This window comes from Hylobates moloch, unplaced genomic scaffold (genome assembly GCF_009828535.3).
Source record: "Hylobates moloch isolate HMO894 unplaced genomic scaffold, HMol_V3 SCAFFOLD_13, whole genome shotgun sequence".
In the NCBI taxonomy this organism is placed as follows: domain Eukaryota; kingdom Metazoa; phylum Chordata; class Mammalia; order Primates; family Hylobatidae; genus Hylobates; species Hylobates moloch.
The window spans coordinates 71,541,303-71,562,858 of record NW_026652288.1 but is presented as its reverse complement, the minus strand read 5'-3'; the positions used below and the strand labels follow the sequence as shown (position 1 = coordinate 71,562,858).

Below are 21,556 nucleotides of genomic sequence, written 5' to 3'. Positions count from 1 at the left end.
AGAGATTTGATAGTAAAACCTGTATGTGCCACATTATAGCTAAATTCATTGTAACATAATATTTACATGTGTGTGTTTGTTTGTTTGTTTGTTTGTCTGTTTGAGACAGAGTCTCGCTCTGTCACCAGGCTGGAGTGCAATGGCGCAATCTCGGCTCACTGCAACCTCTGCCTCCCGGGTTCAAGTGATTCTCCTGCCTCAGCCTCCCAGGTAGCTGGGACTTCAGGCGTGTGCCACCAGGCCCAGCTAATGTTTGTATTTTTAGTAGAGGTGGGGTTTCACCATGTTGGCTAGGATGGTCTCGATCTCTTGATCTCGTAATCTGACTGCCTCAGCCTCCCAAAGTGTAAGATTACAGGCGTGAGCCACCGCGCCCGACCTATGTGTGTGTTTTTTTTATCTTGGAAATCAGAGGACTAGGTTCGGTAACTGCTTAATTAGTTTCCTCATATCCTTAAAATAGGGTTGATGTTTGTTATGCCTCCGTCATAAGATTTCGAGAGAACGAAATGAGATAATATTTGTGAAAATACTACTCATACGGTTAAGTCATCTAATAACCATCTTTTCTATTTGTGTGGTACTTTCAAGGTAAAGTGTGGTATCTTATGCTTAAAGTAATTCAACACTGCGCTGAAAATCTGGTGGACTGGAACCCCTGTGAAATTATTAGGTTATGTTCTTACGTTAAAATATTCATTGGCACTGCCAAAGGAGGTCTCTCTATTTCTGGCTGTCCCTCTGTGTCTCTGTCTCTATCTCTGTGGTGAGAGAGCTCATGCAAGCAAGAGCCGGCCAACTCAAGGTTTGCAAAGCAGAACACAGCTGAGAGTCGCTCTTTTTAGGTTAGTTCCTCCGCATAGTTAACACACTGCAGGAATTCAGTCGGCCTCCCAGACTGCCCCTCAGTACCACCTACTGGGAGCTGGAACTGCAGGGCTCTTTCCATACCTGGTCTTCCTTAGTTTGGTAAAACCCTGTTTGTTCATTATCAGAACATAGTCATGTTCGGCTTTTTAAACTGACAAATTAACTTTAATGTATGTCAGTCACGGCCGAGCACAGCGGCTCAATGCCTGTAATTCCAATACTTTGGAAGGCCGAGGAGATCAGATCACCTGAGGTCAGGAGTTTGAGGCCAACCTGGCTGACATGGTGAAAACCCCTTCTGTACCAAAAATACAAAATTACCCGGGTATTGTGGCACACGCCTGTAGTGTCAGCTACTCGGGAGGCTGAGACAGGAGAATCGCTTGAACCCGACAGATGGAGGCTGCAGTGAGCCGAGATCCCACCACTGCACTCCAGCCTGGGTGAGACAGGGCGAGACAGAGCGAGACTCTGCCTTAAAAATATATATATGTATATGTATGTACACACACAGACACACACACACACATCAGTCACTGTGGGTGTTTTATTTATTCACCATTATTTATTCTTATGCCCTGTCAAGATTTTTTTCATCTACAATACTTAGAAAATCAGATAGAAATATTTATCTGATATTCACTTTTGAGAAAATTTAACTGATATTTACCTTAATCTCAAAGATTTAAGATTTATTCCATAAATCTTTAGCCAAGGAATATTTCAGAAGTGTTATGCTTTTGCTACTATTAAATCTATGGCAGCATGCTATTTTGATAAGTTAAAAGTTTTACCTTGTTACAGATAAATGACGGAGTAAAATTGCATGGTATTTGGGATTTTTGTTACATATTAATAAGTAGATTTTAGTTACTCTTGTCACACACAAGAAAGTCACAATGTGAGATGATAGATATGTTAATTTGCTTTACTATAGTAATCATTTTAGTATCTATATGTGTCCCAAAACATCATTAACATAAACCTCAAATATACACAATAACATTCATTTTAAAGAATACACAAAATAAAATAAAAATATAAAGATAAACATCCGGAAGGCATGCACAAAATAAAAATAAAATAAAATGTATGAAAATAATAAATATCAAGCCTCTTTCCTCTCATCTGCCAAAAAATATTTTGCTATTGTCCACTTAGTTTTTTCCCGTCCCTCGGGCTTTATTGCTTTATTTGTAGACCAGGGTGAAGACTGCACAGCTGTGTGTGTGCACATTTGCGTGCGTGTGTGTGTGTGTGTCTGTGTGTGTGTGTTGGAGGGCAGACAAGATCATACTGCAGAGAACAGGAGGGAATTGCCAAATAAAGACTGATAAAATTAACTCAAAAAGAAAGCTTCCAGACCAGCCTGGCTAGGCCAACATGGTGAAACCCAGTCTCTACTAAAAAATACAAAAATTAGCCAGGCATGGTGGTGCGCACCTGTAGTCTCAGCTACTCGGGAGGCTGAGGCAGGAGAATCGCTTGAACCCGGGAGGTGGAGGTTGCAGTGAGCCGAGATTGTGCCACTGCACTCCAGCTTGGGCGACAGAGTGAGACTCCGTCTCAAAAAAAAAAAAAAAAAAGAAAGCAAGTGACTGATGAAGGAAAATAGACTGGAACCCTGGATCCCAGGGAAGAAAGGAGTAAAGCATGAGGAGGGTACACGTTCTGGGGAGAATATTAACAGAGATTTTAAGGAGTAGCTGTTACACTGGGGGAAGATGTTGAAATGACAGGAAAAGGCAGTACTTTATAAGTTTTGTTCTACGTGAAGAATGTATTTGCCCACCACACCCAACACGTACACCCAGGGGCTTTCTGAAGTGAAGATTTGAGTTCCTTTCAGTATTTTAACAGGCTGTTTTCTTCAACTTTTACATCATGCCAAGACTGGGCCATAAGGGGCTTTACTTAATTCAGATTACCAAGATACACGAGCACCAGAGGACATTTCTTTTTAAGTAAGTTAGTGACTTCCAATTTAAGATTACTAAGAAGATTCCATAAAAACACACACAGAGAAATTGTAAGGGAAGCTATATATTTGAGATTTTAATTATATTCTGAAACAGGAAAAACTCTACTATGAAACATTTAACATTGCTAACCCCCTGAGATCTTCCTGAAATCAGAAACTTTTTTCCAGTCTTCCATGTTTTTTATATCTGTTATTAAACTTAATTTATTCTGCCTAGTTTATTTTTTCTAAGAACCTTTTTATTATAAAAGTAATATATGTTGGCCTGATTTATTTTTAATTGCATGTGGTAAGTTCACTGAAGACAGAGACTATACCTTATTTGTAAAACAATGTCAGGACACATAACAGCACACACCCTGGAGTCAGACACACCTGAATTTGAATCTTGGCTCTGCTGCTACTTCTCAGTTAAATACCAAGTAGTTTTTTTGTGGTGGTTGTTGTATAATCTTGTTTAGACTCGGTACACTCATCTTTAAAATTTAGATAATGCCTATTTCTCTTCGGGCAGTTGTGAACATTAAATGGGAAGATGTATGAAAGTATTTAGCACACAGTGCCTAGCACCCACAGGTATTCATCCCACAGTAACTATTATTACTTGTATGTCTAGTTTATTATTTGAATCTCTACCATGTAGCACAGAAGGTAGTGCTCAGATCTTTGCTGAACAAATAGCTAAGATGAGAGAAGAAAATCATAAGAGGAATCCAAGGGCTGGCACCCTTGGTTTATTATACCCCCTTTTTTTTTTTTTTTACCTCAGTGACCTTAAGATTTGGAGTCCTAGGGGCTGCTACAGATGCTTGAGCTCTGCTTCCAGCCCCAAATGAGCCTTGTTGGAAGTGGGGTAGGAGGAAAGTGTTGTCAGTTTGTACCAGGGCCTCCCTGAGAGTTCTGAGCTTCTCAGGGGAATTCCATTCCAATCTCCAACTTCTTTGCCCACTCACCTGCCCTCCTGTCCAATGCCTCTAGAAAGTTTCCTAGTGATGGGAACTTCCAGTGACTAACCTGTACCTTCGTAGGGTCACTGGGAGTGAGGGACCCTCTAAAATACGATCTCCTGCATGAAGCATTTCTTGTTTCCCTGGTTAAAAAGAGTATCTCCTGCAATCGCACTTAGCACTTATTGCCCTACTCTAGCTACTAGCTTTATGTTGTTTCCTGCTGTGAATTGTAGGTCTCTGAGAGCAAAGTCTAGGTCTGGTTCCTGTTTGATCAGTACAATGAGCTGCACATATGTTTCCAAGCAATGCTGTCAAACTGAATTCCAAGGAAGCAAGACTTGGGGCTATAGCCTAGAGCTAAGCCCCGAGCCCAGATCTTGCCCTAAACTCCAAGGTGCTACCCCGATCACCAGACCTTTAAGTTTATACACTTCTGCTCCCTATGGCAGAACACAGCCTCTGAGCAATTAGCAGCCTGAAGTTCATTGTTTAAGATTCATTGGAGGAAGTTCCCAGCAATAGATTTCAAAAAGCTGGCAGGAATCCAGAAGAAAAGCTTTAATCAGGGAATAAGAAAGCTTTATGTAATAGGGAGTATGAATTTACAAGATATTAACGTTACACTTTTTCCACTCCATAATTTGAAGGTCATTTTTTACACCACCCAGCTATTACATAGGAGCGTGGTGGAAATTCAATACCTGTTACAGCTGGAAACAATCTGGAAGAATTCTAACTCTATTAGCAGACAGCTTACTAAAACTTTGTTCTAGTAGTCATATAAAATTAATAATGCAATAATTTATTTGGTCCCAAATGTGACTACTATATTCAAAGTCATCCAGTGTGATAAAAAGATTTGTAGAACATTACACATTTTCATTCCCAGTGATCATTGCCACAATTTGCTAAAGTTCCTGGCTGAAAATAAATATTTTCTAGATATCATTCTAAGTTGTTTAACTAAATGTAGATGAAATAACATCTCAGGAAAAGTTTGTCAACTCATTAATTTGGTTTCCTCATTTGGCATGGAAAAACAATTACCCTTTCAACTTCATCAGTGTCTCTGTAGAGACTTGGATTTTTCACAGCCTCAGTTCTGCTTGAAGAATGCCAAAGTGTCTCCTCTTGATTTCATGTGGCTCTTCACAAATCCAGTTAATTTCTTGAACCCCTGGGCCAGCCCATCCCCTGTGAGGGCACAGCAGGGTTGCACATACCAGTTCCGGTCACTGCAAAGCTTCTTCACTTTGAACATTCTGGTGATGTCCTCAGCAGTCAGAGCTCCAGGCATGTCCTGTTTGTTGGCTAATAGAACAACAGGCACATTTTTAATGTGTTCATTCTTCAAAATGTGCTCAAACTGTCTCCGAGACTCTTCCAGTCGCTGTTTGTCTGTACTGTCCACAACATACACCAGCCCATCGGTGTTCTCACAGTAACAGCCCCAAACAGTTCTCATTTTCTCCTGTCCTCCAACATCCCAGACTGTAAGCGAAAGGTTCCTTTCCAACTCGATCATCTCCACATTGAAACCTATTGTAGGGATGGTAGTAATATCCTTAGCAAGCTTTAATTTATAAAGGAGAGTAGACTTCCCAGCTGAGTCAAGTCCCAAAAGAAGAATTTGGGCTTGTTTGGTTTGGGGATTTTTAGAACCCAGCGAACCCATTTCAGCCTTTTTCTCTCTCTCTCTTTAAATACCTTTTTTTCTTTCTTTCTTCCTTTCTTCGAATGGCCAGAGACAATGTGTCCTTTCTGGATCTTGCAGGAAAATGTTAGGAAGAAAGAAGAAAGCAAATGCTACATGCTGTATTCTAAGAACAAGAACCTAGATGTGTTTATGTTGTAGCTTATCAACTTGATTATGGGCAAACAGTATTTTATTTGCAGTCCCAGCCAATCCTGAGGGATTTGTGGTATGAGTAACCAGCCAATGCCATGGTGACTCAAAGGGGAAATTCTCTGTGAATGAGTAAGATTAGGAGAGGCCTACCTGGGTGATGCTGCAGTTTTGTTTTCTTTCAGGTGCTAGAAATCTAGAGGAACCTGAAGGTTCAGACATGCAGAGGAGCATGGTTTAGTAGCAGAATAAAAACGTAACTTTTCATTTTAACTAACTTTTAACTTAAATTTAACTAAACTTTTTGTGTGACTTTTTGTAGAACTTCTCTAGGTATTCAACCATTTATGTTATCCCAATTGTAAATAAGGAACCAGGCTTCTTAAGTCGTGAAGAGAGAGTTATTCTCACACTCTGTCTGCAGTATCTTAAATCCTCTTTGTCCAGATTACTCAGTAGGAAACTTTAAACCACCCAAGGTTATCTGAACCTTACTCCCTAATCACATACAGAATCACTTTCTTTAAACTTCTAGGCAGAGAATTTACACTACTGCAGTCACAAAACCAAATATATGAGGGGGAATTTATAACACAAACACTTTTACATTAAGCAGTCCAATTAAAGATGGCAAATAAATACAGGCTTTTATTTCCTCTCCTTCCCAAGACTCCACAGAATAATGGTAAAGGCATTAAAAGAACATATAGGCCAGGCATGGTGGCTCACACCTGTAATCCCAACACTTTGGGAGGCCGAGGTGGGTGGATCATAAGGCCAGGAGATCAAGACCAGCCTGGTCAACATGGTGAAACCCCGTCTCTACTAAAAATACAAAAAAAATTAGCTGGGCGTGGTGGCCCGTGCCTGTAATCCCAGCTACTCGGGAGGCTGAGACAGGAGAATCGCTTGAACCAGGGAGTTGGAGGTTGCAGTGAGCCAAGATCGCACCACTGCACTCCAGCCTGGTGACAGTGAGACTCCATCTCAAAAAAAACCAAAAAATACCATATAAATCCATAACAAAACAGCAAGACAATTCATCAGAGGGTCAGAAATTTTAACAAAATTCTGGAAAATGGGAACTAGATGGAAAAATGAGTGGTAACTGATATAGCAGGATAAAGCCAAGGCTTGGAGTGCTGATGCACAGGAGATAGACAAGAGGTGACAGGTATGGCAGACAGAAGGGGTGAAATAAAGGACTAAAAACAGCAGAAGGTAACAAGAGGCCAAAATAAACAGAACACACTCACACACACACACACACACACCCCTCTGCTGGGTGTCTTCAGCAACTAGATGTTTATTCCCAGGCAAAATACTGAAGAGTTTTTTATTAAAGAAATTGAATGGTCTCAGAAAAAAAGATCTCCATGTTTTGACAGTTGGGAGTTTCTGACCATAATGCCTAAGTCAACATGTAATTAACCTATAGCCAACCTGGCAATTGGCAAACTTGCTGACATACATAGAATTCCCAATCAGCTTTGCAGTGCACAGAAGTTTCTACACTTAATGCATAGCATGCCTTCAGTATGAATAAGAGAGAGACCAAGATAAAAATAAGAAATTTTAAGAAAGCTTAAACAGAGCTAATGAAGGGAACAGAAGAACATTTTCATTAAACTCTAGTTACTATTTTTATACAGACTTGAGAAGATACTACATCCATAAGACAAGAAATGGATGGTATTAAACAGACCACTCAGAGAATAAAAACAAAACTCCTAAAAATTAAAAACACAAATTTCAAAAAATTTTAAAGATCAGTAATACCTGTAGGCTGGAAGACAATGTTGAAGGAGTCTTTCAGAAAGTTGAAGATAGAAAATATGGAAGAAAAGATAAGAAACATAGAGGATGAACTCAGAAGTCTTAACTCAGAAGTCTGATTTATAGGACTTATTCCAGAGAGAAAAAAAAATATGCACAAGAGGAAATTATCAAGAAATAATATGGGACCACTTCCCAAAGCTAAAGAATGAACTTGCTAGATTGAAAGACTTCCCTCAACGCTTACCAACATGATTTTTAAAAGAGCTATACCATGTGACATACATGTTTTTTTATTAAAACTAAAAATTTATTTAGAGTTTTTACACAAAATAAGTAGACTATTTTAGATGCAGAAAGCACACGTATGTAGAAATTCTGTAACCCTTTTTAAAGAATTAAGTCCTCAACCAACTCACTATATCTCAGAGGCCAAAGATACCATTTTCATTTGTTCATTGATTTATTCATCTAACCATTCAGGAAATAAACATATTGATTGCCTAGTCTGTGCTAGATGGCAGGGAGGTCACAAAGATAAACTAGGCCTGCCTTTAGTTGGCTTTCACTGGGGAGAAGGTAAAAGACATGTGACTAAATAAAAATACATACAAAGTCAAAAAATCATACATGCTGCAAGAAAAGAAAGGCTAATGTATTCTAGATAGTCACAGACTCTTTCAGAATGAAAGGCATCAGAGAAATTTTCCTGGAGAAGGTTAAGTGTTGAACCAGGCCTTATAGAGACACGTGAGGGCATTCATGAAAGAAACAGTCTATGAGAGCAAAGTCTTAGAAATGGGAAAATATGGGGATGCATATGGAAAACCAACTGTATATGGATAAGTAGGGGTTTCTTCCATAAACATGTTGAACTATCATGAGAAAACCATAAGATAAATCTAGATTATAGGCCATGCTGCAAGACAACAGACTTGGACTCTTCAAGATAGGTCCATGTCATGAAAGACAGAAAGGAAAAAAAGGATCAGGGGAAGAATGTTCTAAATAAAAGATATATGACTCCTAAATGTATTGTGTAAACTTTTATTGGATCCTGTGTCAATAATAATGATTAAGGAAATTATTATAACAATTATGAAAATTCAAATTGGGGACACTTGATGATGAACTGTATATTAGATGGTATTATTTATCAATGATAAATTTCTTGAAGGCAATGATTCTATTGTTATGTAGGAAGATGATTTTGTTTCAAGGAGATACAGGCTAAAGTACTTAGCGGTGATATCAGCAAGTTAATTTCAACTGGCTCAGCAAACACATGCACACAAAGATATGTATATGGGAGGGAGGAAGTGTGTGTAAATATGGCAATAGTTGGTGGCTGTAGGTCAGAGGTATTGAGTGTTCATTTTACTATTTTTTAACTTTCCTCTAGATTTGAAATTTTTCAAAATAACATGTTGAAAAAAGAATATAATTGAAATAAGCTAATAAAATTAGACTGCAGTCCAGAGTAATACAGAAAATAATTCAGCTTACTTAGGGGTAAGTCTGTACTTCCAAAGGTGAATTTAGGGACTCTGACTGCACTACTACTTAAGCTCTTTCTCACCTCCATATTTTCAACAAATTAAAATTTTTAAAAGAAGTTAAACATTTATTTTATAATAAACTCAATGATTTGAGTGCTTTATGAGGTCTACTGTTGGAATTGGGGACATCCTTTAATATATTTTTGCTGTAATGAGCATGATCATACATATATGCCTTCACTCTTTCCCATCTGACCAATTATACATTGTTTTCGGGATGGCCAAACAAATGAGGGCTTAAATTCTGCATGAATATTATATCCACATAAGAATACGATTCTCTTCTGTGAAAAGAAATAAGATAATTTCTTTGTCAATGCTAATTGTCATGAAAGAATCTACAAATGTTTCAATATCCTTTCTTACTGTCCGAAAACATTTATGGATTCATGTGTCCCAGCCAAACTTGAGGGAAGGCAAGGTATTTGTTTTCTGTAAATCATTCTAAGATTACGCAAATAAAGGTAGACTTGTGAGAGAGTCACTGGCAGGCTCTGTGGTGTCACAGGAAATTTGTTTTAAAATATGGGAATGAAAGAAACATTTTCTTTAATTTCTTACCATGGAGGTGTGAGGCAAAATGTCCTGAGCTCAACCATGTACTGACCAAGCAAAAATACAGACGCTTATCTCTTGGAAGAAGGTGCAACTTATTCCATTATCTTTATTTTTCACAGATAAGAAGAAAGAATCAGGATGTGGTTGTATAAATTGCTTAGCTTACAGAGACTTGGAACATCCCCTACTTTCCCTACAATAACTTTTTTGGTCTTTTTAAAAATAAGTGTTTGGAGAATTGAAGTATAACACATATATAGAAAAATGCAAAAATCATCGATATACAGCTCAAAGTGTTGCCAAAAATTGAAAACACTCATGTAACCTCCACTAAGGCCAGGATTAATTTTTAACTTTCCTTTTTTTATTTATTTGCAAGTAAAAATTCAAGACCTCATGTATTTCTATACCCAGTAATGAGAAATATGCTCTGTTCCTGAACAATAGTCACTCTTGATCCTAGTTGAGATTCTTTGAAGCTGCAAAGAATGATATATCCTAATCTACAAAGATTTTCCCAGAGCCATTTCCATCAAACTGAACCAACACTTTCACCCACATCACCAAAGGTTTTTTTTTACTTTCACGTTGGTAGATCATTGGATGTGAGTTCAAATCTGGCCTCTGGCACTCACTAAATATTAAATAGTTGTCATAATTATATAAAATAAATATGAAAAAAAACGTTATCACAGAGCCTGGCCCCTGGTTGATACAAGTTTTCTCCCTCTCCTCTCACAGTTTTTGTGTCTTAGCTAACATTTTTAAATACCTGTGATTCTTAACCTTTTCCAGATGAGGAACAATTTGATAATTCCCATAAAAGTATTCCATTGGGAGAACAAGTCACCATGTGCTGGACCCCTTCTCTAACACTTCAGCATTTTTATCCAGCCCACCTCCAATAAGATAAAGATGAACAGAGAGACAACACACCAGAGGGGCAGCCTGAGGGCTATATCTGGAACTTGGGAGTAATAGTTGCACCCCTTTGCGTTGGTGAAGATGGAGGATTTATTTAGGGACAGATGACTCAGATATCTCTGGCCCCAGCTACCTGCGAAGCTGTCAGTATCCTGGGTGTCTACCTAGTCAGCAGCAACGGGGCCCAAATGAACTCAGCTGTGCAACCTGACCACCATTGACCTAATTGGTTCCTTTTTCACTTCCGTGAAATAATGATTCAAATGGTTCTCATAGGTCCTATTTTTTACAGCTCCTCATCTCCAAACTCATGATAAGTCTTTGATTATTCTTTCAACATTTATTGAGTATACACTAAATGGAAGGCACTGTCTATCTTGTTTTCAGAATAACTGATGGTTCACCATTTAAGAAGTAACTAAAAGTTGAAACATTTAAAAATATTTTTAAAATGCTCTATACAGTCTTCCAATTTTAGAAAAGAAATATTTTATTATAAAAGCATTTAAAATGTTTAAATAATCTAAAACATTTAAAACTTAATGTGATGATGAGTCTCACTTTTCTTTCTCTTTGTTCACATACATATGAAATTTTTACAGCTTCACTCATTCACTACATTTCTATTGAGCATGTAATATGTCTGTATATAATTCAAGACACTGGCAATTGTCTGTATATAATCAAAACAGTCTTCATTTTCAAGGAACTAACAATCTAATGAAAGAAACCAACACTCACTAACAATATGAATGTTGTTACAGATAAGGTAACAAGACTTAAGAGGAGGCTGCAAGTCAGTGTCAAGCCAGCGTGGCTCATTATGGGGCGCTCACATCTTCTATCTGTCCAAACTGGGACAGTTTTGAAAGTGAAAGGGGTACTAATAATGAGTACACCAGCAAACAGGTGTAAACAGGCCTAAGAAAATTAGGCTGTATGGTCATCTTAGAACAGGCCACTGAGACTTGCCTGGCTTCACGAGAGGAAGCTTGAGCTAATTTCAGGATGAAAGAGCCCAAGGGCTGCATAGCTACTTTTCAAATATGTCCACTGTCACTCACTGACGTTCTCCTTTCTAGCCTTTCTAAAGGATAAACTAAGAAACCAAAGTGTTAAAAAGATATAATGGGATAATAACATGCACTTGATACAGTTGTCATGATTTCCTGCTGACTCCAAAGGGAATAGACAGCAAAAGTGAGGGTTGTTAGGGTTAAGGTCGTTTCACTTCTCTCTCTTCACCATCCTACTCTCCTTCTGTCCCCTTGCTTTTCTCCTTTTGCCACAACTCCTTTCAATTTATTTCTTTCCCCTTTCCTATTTTCTGTCTGATTAGGTCAGGTCAGTAAAATGCTAGTGCTCAGGAATAATTAGTATTATATTTTAAAGGATTAACCTATTATTACATATTAGAGCCTAGATAAACATGATTCTCACTTCACAAATTGGGTTTTGTTTTTGTTTGTGTTTTCACTTTTTGATTTTCTATAACCTGAACCAACAGTAAATCTTTTCTTGAGGGCAATCAAGGGTTCCTTCCCACCAGCCTCTATTATCTCTGTCCCCAGCTCCAAACCACAAGGTTGTAGATGGAACTCGTATCAACTTTCTCCTGTTTGCATTGATTGACGTTAAAAGTAAAATAATTCTGTACAAATTTGCAACATGGTCAAGGAACATCAAAATATAAACCAAGAGCCTTCAGAGTTTCAACGTTTCTTCTAGAAATATGATGGTTGTCAATTTGATCATAATAGAAAAGTTAATCTCCTGCCATTTTTAATGTATTCCAATTAAATGTGTTAGGAGTATATAAGTAAAACTAATTCTATCTTAGTGAAAGCTAGAACTCACATAAACAGCAAAATTATTCCCTTACTCTTTGTTTTCTTATCTTTAAAAAAATTCCTTCCTGTATGATAAGCATGAAAGTAAAAATAATGACCACAAAAATAGATTACTATGATTCAGTTCTCACTTCCATAAAGGACATGAAAAAAATACATGACCAAGTTAAATACTTGTGTAAATAATTAACCAGGTACTAATATACCCGGAAGACAGGTTGTTGCTTTGGGTTTGGTTTTGTTTTTCAGATGGGGTCTCTCTCTGTCATCCAAGCTGGAATGCCATGGTGTGATCATGGCTCACTGCAGCCTCCACTTCCTGGGCTCAAGCGATCCTCCTACCTCAGCCTCCCAACTAGCTGGGACTACAGCCGCACCACCACACCTGGGGTTTTTTGTTTGTTTGTTTTCTTGGTAGAGACAGTTTTGCCATGTTGCCCAGGATGGTCTCAAACTCCTAAATTCAAGTGATTCTTCCACCTCTGCCTCCCAAAGTGCTGGGATTACAAGTGTTTTTGATAAGGAATTTCAAAGGGAAATGTTGAATAAGCAGAGATAAATGGAATGGTAGGGTGAGAGAGAAAAAGAAATGTTATGACATTTAAAGTGACAGCAACACACTAAGTCAGGCCACCCAAGAGACGAAGAAGCCCTTCCAGACTCCCAGGCTCTGTCCCATTGCTGCAGGATCTCAGAGTTGGCTTTCCAGATATACCAACGAAGGGTCAGATGAGATAAAATTATTTTCATCAAATATTCTGCTCTTGCACTTTTATTCTCCATTGGTTACCCCTCTTACCTCCAATAGTGCAACCTGGGCACACAATTATTTCAAATGCATAGCTAAAATTAACTCTAGCATGAGACATTTCAGGGTACGAATTAAATATTCCAAAAGTAAATCAGAGTCTCAAATTTAGCTTGGTATAGGTTTGAAGCATTAAACTTTCTAAGTTGAATTGGTCAAGCAAGACTCTGGAAGTCCTGGCTTCTGATCACAATTGTACTATTTTCTCTCTGTATGAACCTGGGCAAGTTATTTAATATCTCAACTTCTCGGCAGGGCACGGTGGCTCACGCCTGTAATCCTAGCACTTTGGGACGCTGAGGCGGGTGGATCACGAGGTCAGGAGTTTGAGACCAGCCTGGCCAACACAGTGAAACCCCATCTCTACCAAAAATACAAAAAATTAGCCGGGCGTGGTGGTGTGTATCTGTATCCCAGCTACTCGGGAGGCAGAGGCAGGAGAATCACGTGAACTCGGGAGGCGGACGTTGCTGCGAGCAGATATCGTACCATTGCACTCCAGCCCAGGCAACAGTGTGAGACTCCATAATCCCAGCACTTTGGGAGGCCAAGGTTGGTGGATCACGAGGTCAAGAGATCGAGACCATCCTGGCTAGCACGGTGAAACCCCGTCTCTACTAAAAATACAAAAAAATTAGCCGGGGGTGGTGGCGGGTGCCTGTAGTCCCAGCTACTCAGGAGGCTGAGGCAGGAGAATGGCGTGAAACCCAGGAGGCGGAGGTTGCAGTGAGCCGAGATTGCACCCCTGCACTCCAGCCAGCGTGACAGAGCGAGACTCCATCTCAAAAAAAACCAAAAAAAAAAACAAAACAAACAAACAAACAAAAAAACCCCTCAACTTCTTAATCTATAAATTGGGAAATAATATTGTCTATCTCAGGGTTATTATAAGGAATAAATGAGACATAACACAGCCAAGTATACAGCATATGTTAGCCACTCGGTAAATGGCAGCTATTGTGATTTTATTATTGGTCAGAGGAATGGCAGTAGGTTTATATTTGCAGGCCAAATCAGATTTATTAGTAACTGTTTTGAAAGTCTACAGGGAGTCTACAGTTGTTTCTTGGCTCCGTAGAAAAGACTACTATGCTCAATTGACAACATCTGCTATGAGTGTAGGACGGAGCATAGTAACCCTATTTGCCATTTTCAATTGCTAGTATCAGACACAGCATGGTTCCCAAGCCTATAATCCCTCCTCCCCATAGTTGAGGTCACCTGATCCTCTTTTAGAAGCTAAATGTAGTCTCAATCCTCACCTAAAACAACAAATACTTAAGCAGCTCCAATCCTCCTTTCTAAGATCCAGCCCAGAGTCATCCTAACCATGAATCCAATCACAACATGGTAGCCTAATTTTAACAACTAGACTGTTGCCTTTTTTACTAAGTCCCAGTCCCTATTGTTAAACCTAGTTCTAGTAACTAGGCTTCTTCCACTCCAGCACCTTCCTAAAATAGGTACCCTGAATTCACATTAGCCATAGCCTTTCCAAAATTAGCATCTCTAATCCTCAAAATCTAACCTTCAGGATAAATCCCTGTTAACTATTGAAAACTTCTTAGTTGTTGACTATGAGCTTCTCAATATTGCTCACTCTGGTTTCTTCATCAATTTTTTGTACACTAACCTTTAACTGAATACTTGCTAAGGCAAAAATACACATATAACTTTGCATGAAAATATCACAGAAATCTCAATATGAAGTATAAATACCTAGAAGCAAGAAAGGTCTAAAGTTAACAGGACCATATCATGCAACTTTCTCTTGAATCCAGCATTGAAAAATTCTACCTTTTAATTCCATGGGTTGACAGAAATCAAATTTATCCACTCAGAAAATATCTTTAGCCATCAGCTAGGCAAATATTTATTAATTGCCATGAGCCAAGCCCTGTGCCAGGTACTAGGAGGGTAGTAGGTACTGGGAGGGTAGTAGGTTACTAAGAAAGTCCGGTGGAAGAATCTGACTCAGTCTCAGGTCAAGAGAGCCTTTCTAGGGAGGTTTTATTGGTGCTGATTCTGGGCCTGGTGAGTCATGCTGATTGGGGGCAAGGGCTGACACCTTATCCTCCAGAAAAATTTGGACCATTTGGTGAGTCACGCTGATTGGGGGCAAAGGGTGACACATTATCCTCCAGGAAGATTGGAACGTTTTCAAAGAATCCAGATTACGGGAGCCCTTCACAGAGACTGCAGCTTTCTTTTCCTGCAGAATATTCCTCATTGATGTGCTTCTTCCCTAGGAGTTTGGGCAGAAAGGACCCTGAAGAGTCTTGATACCTACTCTGTTTCAACTACAGAGTTCCCATCTCTGTTTGGAGGAATTCCTTCATTCCTTAGATCATGTGCAGGAGCTACCTGGCTAACATCAGCCAATTTGATGACCTCCCTAAGCTTCTCCCCAGCTTAAAGTATTAGCTCCTTGCATTTCCCCAGATGTTTACTGATAATTTTAACCCCACCTACTTGCAAGTAGTCTCCTAGGATAAATGATGTATCCTGTCATTACAGGTTCATAAAAACCTGATATCTGACATAGCCTACTAAAAGAATACATAATTTCCCCTAAGAAAAGAGGAGGGACTTAGCCTTTTAGCTGTAATCCAGAACGACAAATCAGTACATTTATAGTGTAACAAAAATAACATCTAGGGAGTTCAAAAATATAAGACAGTCATCCAAGAGTCCCAAGTCAGAAGAAAAGGCAAGAAAATGTACAGATGAGAAACCCAGAGAATAGGATGACAAACAATTTATATTGTGGCCAGTTGCAAGATCAACATACAAAGATAAGTAGCATTCCTCTTAGAGAACAATAACTGAGAAAGACCCCATTCTCAGTAGCAATAAAACTATAAAATATCTAGGAATAAACTCAATAATATATGCACAGTTTCTGTATGGAGAAAATAATAAAATTTTACTGCTGGCCTTAAAAAAATAACCAAATAAAGGAAGACCTATAGCATTATAGAATGCCAATTCATTCCTAATTTAAACTGTAAGTTAAATTCAGGGCCAATCAAAAGCAGGTAGTAACCAATTTTATATAACATTTAATTATGAGTCAGTTGCTAAGCATTGGAGATATGATGGTGAATAGCACAGAGTCCCTGCTCTCCAGATTCTAATGCAAGGGAGGAGAGAGAAGATAAGTATATAAACAAATAAACAAGATAATTTCAGATGATCATGTGTTATGGAGAATAGATGATGGAGACTGACAAAAAACACTGCAGTGGGGGAGGAGATGGGACTCTAACTCGAGTGAATCAGAGAAAGCCTCCAAGAACAGGTGACATGTAAGGTCAAACCTGAATTATGCAAATGGATCAATCATGCAAATAACTGGGAAGCCCTAGCCTTCCAAGCAACAGGAGGAGCAAGGGCCCTGAATCAACCATGATCATAGCCAGCTAAAGGGACAGAATAAAGGGACTATTGTTGGAACCTAGTTGAAAGGGAGCGCATTGGGGAGGATAAATTAGCAGGGCTAAATGTGATAAAGTAAATTAGCAGGGCTAAATGTGTAGAGATTCTAGGCCATGGGGAGGCATTTGATTCCAGATTTAATTGTGAAGCCCTTGGGCAGTCGTAAGCAGGGAAGTGACATCATCTGAGGACAATTTAGGCTGCTGTGTGGTAAATGGGCTGGTGGGAGAGAGGGTAGGAAGTGTGGAGGCAGGGGGACTGGTTAGAAGACTCTCTCAGTAGTCCTATTGGGATGATAGCAGCTTGAACTAGAGTAGCAGAGAAGGAGGAAGTCAGAATTGATCAGATTCGAGATATAATTTGGAGGCAGCAGCCATAGGACTTGCTAAGGGATTAGATGAAGGTGAGAGATAGAGCTCAAGATAACTCACAGGGTTTTTTGACTAAACAGCTGGGAGGATGGTGGTGCCATTTGCTGAGAAAAGGGAGAAGAGGACTTCAAGGAGAAAAGCCATAAAGTTAGTTCTGTAATAAAACTTGACAAGCTGTTTGAAATTTGACACAAAAACAAAATGGAAAAAAAAAACTAAAAATCATGAAAAATAAGCAATAAGAAAATAGAGCAGAGTAGGAAGTGCAGAAACAAGCATATATACACACATACATACACAATTACACATACAAACATTTTCCGGTAATGGCAATATGTCCTTTTTTATTTTTATCTTTTTAAGAAACCCCTATCTCTCCAGCTCTCCCTTGTAGGTAGAGACAGCCATGTCTTAAGGATGGCTGAGCAACAAGTCAAGAGAAGGTTGGGTTTTAATGACATCATAGCACCATCCCCAGACCGTATCCCCTCAGATTCTTCATGTAAGAACAAATAAAATCCCTAATTTGTTTAACCTACTGGGGTTTTTTAGTCTTTATTGCTTAAAAACAAACACAATTCTCAACAAATAGGGAACTTTTAAGTCAATACTGTTGGGAAAACTTACTATGCATTTGGAACCAGATATACTGTTCATTAAAAAATTCTGGAGAGATTAGGCCAGATGCGGTGGCTTAAGCCTGTAATCCCAGCACTTTGGGAGGCTGAGGCCGGTGGATCACGAGGTCAGGAGATCGAGACCATTCTGGCTAACACGGTGAAACCCTGTCTCTATTAAAAATACAAAAAATTAGCCGGGCGTGGTGGCGGGCCCCTGTAGTCCCAGCTACTCGGGAAGCTGAGGCAGGAGAATGGCGTGAACCGGGGAGGCGGAGCTTGCAGTGAGCCGAGATCGCGCCACTGCACTCCAGCCTGGGTGACAGAGTGAGACTCCGTCTCAAAAAAACAAAACAAAACAAAACAAAACCTCTGGAGAGATTAAAGGTCTAAACCTAAGAAAACAAAAAGAAAAAAAAAAACCAGACCATCAACAGGGTGAGGTAGTCATCAGTACTACTTACCAAATAGATCTGGCCTTGCTCCTTTCCTAGGCACACAATGGCACGGCATTTCCTACCTCCTTGTGGTTAGATGGTGCCCTGCAACTGGTTCTGGCCAATGAGTTGTGAGTGGAAGTGGTAGATGTACTTGTAACACAGAGCATTTAACTGCCCATGTAAGATGTTTCAGAGCTCTTTTTCCTTTACACCACAGTGACCAGCAATGTTTGCTGTAGTGGCTACTCCATCAGTCTGGGTCCCAGAGTAAGGAAGTATGATGCAGAGCTTTCAGTCAACTCACAGTGGACAGGTAGCACAAGCATAAAAATAAATAGTTCTTGTTATAAGCTACCAAGATTCTAAGTTTGCTTGTTACTATTGCACAGCCTGGAGTAACGTAAAATAAAGAATGTCCCCATATCATGTAATACTGTACAGCAGATAAAAATTATGAGCTGGATATCCACGTACTCGTGTGTAAAGCTCGCTAAGAGGTATTATTAAGGAGAAGAAAAGCAAATTCTAAAATAAGACTGTTGGTCTAATACCATTTACGTTAACTCCCATCTCACAAAAAAACTATATACTTCTACAGATATATGTATGTTTTGTTTTGTTTTTGAGATGGAGTTTCATTCTTGTTGCCCAGGCTGGAGTGCAGTGGTGCAATCTCGGCTCACCGAAACCTCCGCCTCCCAGCTTCAAGCGATTCTCCTGTCTCAGCCTCCCAAGTAGCCAGGATAACAGGTGTCCACCACCATCCTGAGCCAATTTTTGTATTTTTAGTAGAGATGGGGTTTCACCATGTTGGCCAGGCTGCTCTCGAACTCCTGACCTCAGGTGATCCACCCACCTCGACCTCCCAAAGTGCTGGGATTACAGGCGTGAGCCACCACGCCTGGCCAGATATATGTATGTTAGTACATAGAGCAAATTTAGAAAGGTACACATAAAACTGGTAAGAGTGGTTACCACTAGGGGAGGCTTGGTTAAAAGGAGATTTTTTTTTACTTATCTGTATTCTTTGAATTTCTTAACTTAGGAAAAGCAAAATATTACACATATGAAAGAAATTATATAAAGTATACGTACATTTTAAAGAAGAGAAATAAATCTTTAAATGATTACAAGTGTGCACCTACCACCCAGATGAAAAAATAGAACATCGCCGGTACCACTGACAACCTCTGCATGGCCTTAAATGATGGCATTCCTTTCTTTTTCCCTGAAAGATAACCACTGACCTGAAGCTAGCGTTACCTATTTGCTGCTCTTGGTTTTAGTGTTTTTGTATAGAAAAAATACACACACACACACACACACACACACACACATCCTTATGCAATATATTACTTGACTGTTTTTTTTTAATTTATGTAAGTGAATTCATTTACAATTCCTTTTTGATTCAAAATTGCATTTCTAATAGTAATCCCTAATATTGCGTGTAGATTTAGTTTATTCATTTTCACTTTAGAATATTATTTCATTATTTAGTCATCCTACCACTGATGAATATTTAGAGCCTTTCTAGATTTTTTGCTATTCTGAATAATGCTGTTCTGAATATTCTTGTACATGTACCCTACTATACATCTTCAAATTTCTTTATTATATACACACATCCAGGAAGTGATGCTGGGTCAGAGGGTATACACTTACTCAGTTTTCCTAGGTAATTCCAACTGTCTTCCAAAAAGATTGTACCAATTTATGTTCTGAAGCAATGTATAAGAGTTCCCTTGCTTCATATCTTCATCAGTACATGGTATTGTCAAACTTTTAAATTGTTGCCTTCCTAATGGATGTGAAATTATGTGAAATCTTTTGGTTTTAGTTTGCATTTTCCTGATTACTAATTGTAAGGCTGAGAATTTTTTAAGTATTTATTGGCCACTCATATTTCCCATTCTGTGAAATACCTATTCATGTCTTTAGCCCATTTTTCTGTTAGATTCTTCGTTGTTTTATTATTGATGTATGTGAGTTGTCGTGTGTATGTGTTAAATACTAATCCTTTCTTGGTTGTGTTTCAGATACCTCCTCACAATTTGTAACTTGTCATTTCACTGCTTTTATGGTATCTTTGAAAAATGAAATTATTAATTTTAATGAATTCAAATTTATTCAACCTTCTTTTGTGATTTTCTTAATAGAAATCCTTCCCTACCCTGAGGCCATAAAGATATTCTCCTGGTTTTTCTTCTAAGTTTTTAAAATTTGCTTTCACATTTAAACCAAGTTAATTTTGTGCATGATGTGTGTGAAGTTGGAATTGCTTTTGAATTTTTCTATGGAAAATCAATTTTATTAGCATCTTTCTCCATTCATCTGCAATGCGATTTCTGTTCTGTCAAATTTCCTTGCATGCATGAATCTATGTCTATAAGTCTGTTCTATGAGTCTGTCTATCCCTGTATGAATACCATACTGTATTAATTGGCTAACTTTATGTAATTCTTGAAATCTGCATTACAAAACCCACTACCCTCTGTTTTTCTTTAGTAGTATCTTCTTCTCAGGCTTTTACTTGTTCATGAAAATTTTACAGCAAAATAGTCAATTTCCACTAAAACAAAAACTGTTAGGATTTGGATTAAGTTTCCATGGAATCCACAGATTGAGAAGAATTGATATCTTTATAATATTGATGACTCCTATGCATGATATGTTTCTCCACTTACTTTGTTATATTCTTCTTAAAATATGAACTATTTTACAATATAACTATCTTTATTTAATATATTGTGATAGTTTTAAAAATTTTCCCTAAATGCCTTTCAAATCTTTTTTAAATTTCTGAGAATCTTTAGATTTTCATTGCTATTGTGCATCTGTAGTAGTCAGCCTCCAAATTAGCTCCCAGTGATCCTTGCCTCCTGGTATTCACACTGGTAAGTCTCCTCTCACACTGAATAGGGCTGACCTGTGTAACCATGGAAATGACAGAGTGTGACTGCTAAGCCTAAGCCATAAAAGAAACTGTGGTTTCTGCTTTGTTCTCTCTTGCATCCCTTGCTCTGGGGGAAGCCAGCTGCCACATTATAAGGACACTTGGGCTACCCTACAAAGAAGTCCATAAGAGGAAGAACTGAGGCCTCCCACAAACAGCCAGGATTAATTTGCCAGCCAGGTAGATGATCCACCTTAAAGGCTGATTTTCTGGTCTCAGTCAAGCCATCAGATGACCTCAGCCTCGGCTGACATCCTATAAGAGACACTGAACCAGACAAGCCAACTAAGCCATTCCTGAATTCCTGACCCTGTATGAGATGATAAATCGTTATTATTGTTTTATACAACTAATTCTTAGGGTAATTTGTTATGAAGCAATAGCAAATACAATATCATATATTTTTCTTAAATTAAAATTTCTTACTGTTTAGGCTGTCATGTAAAAAAGCAAAAGACTTTTGAATATTGATCTCATACCCAGTAACCTTAGTGTCTTAATCAATTCAGGCAGCTGTAACAAAGTACCACAGACTGGGTGGCTTATAACAGAAACTTCTTTCTCTCAGTTTTGGAGCTGGAAACCTGATATCAGGGTACCAGAATGGTCAAG

General features: G+C 38.6%; 1 protein-coding gene across 1 annotated transcript; it reads right to left on the bottom strand.

Annotated features, from left to right (window-relative positions):
• Positions 1 to 4,365: 4,365 nt before the first annotated feature.
• ARL14 (ADP ribosylation factor like GTPase 14) lies at positions 4,366 to 5,662 on the bottom strand. Its single transcript, XM_032172272.2, has one exon. The coding sequence runs from the start codon at positions 5,474 to 5,476 to the stop codon at positions 4,898 to 4,900; it is 579 nt and encodes a 192-aa protein (XP_032028163.1). The 5' UTR covers positions 5,477 to 5,662; the 3' UTR covers positions 4,366 to 4,897.
• Between the last annotated feature and the right edge of the window lie 15,894 nt (positions 5,663 to 21,556).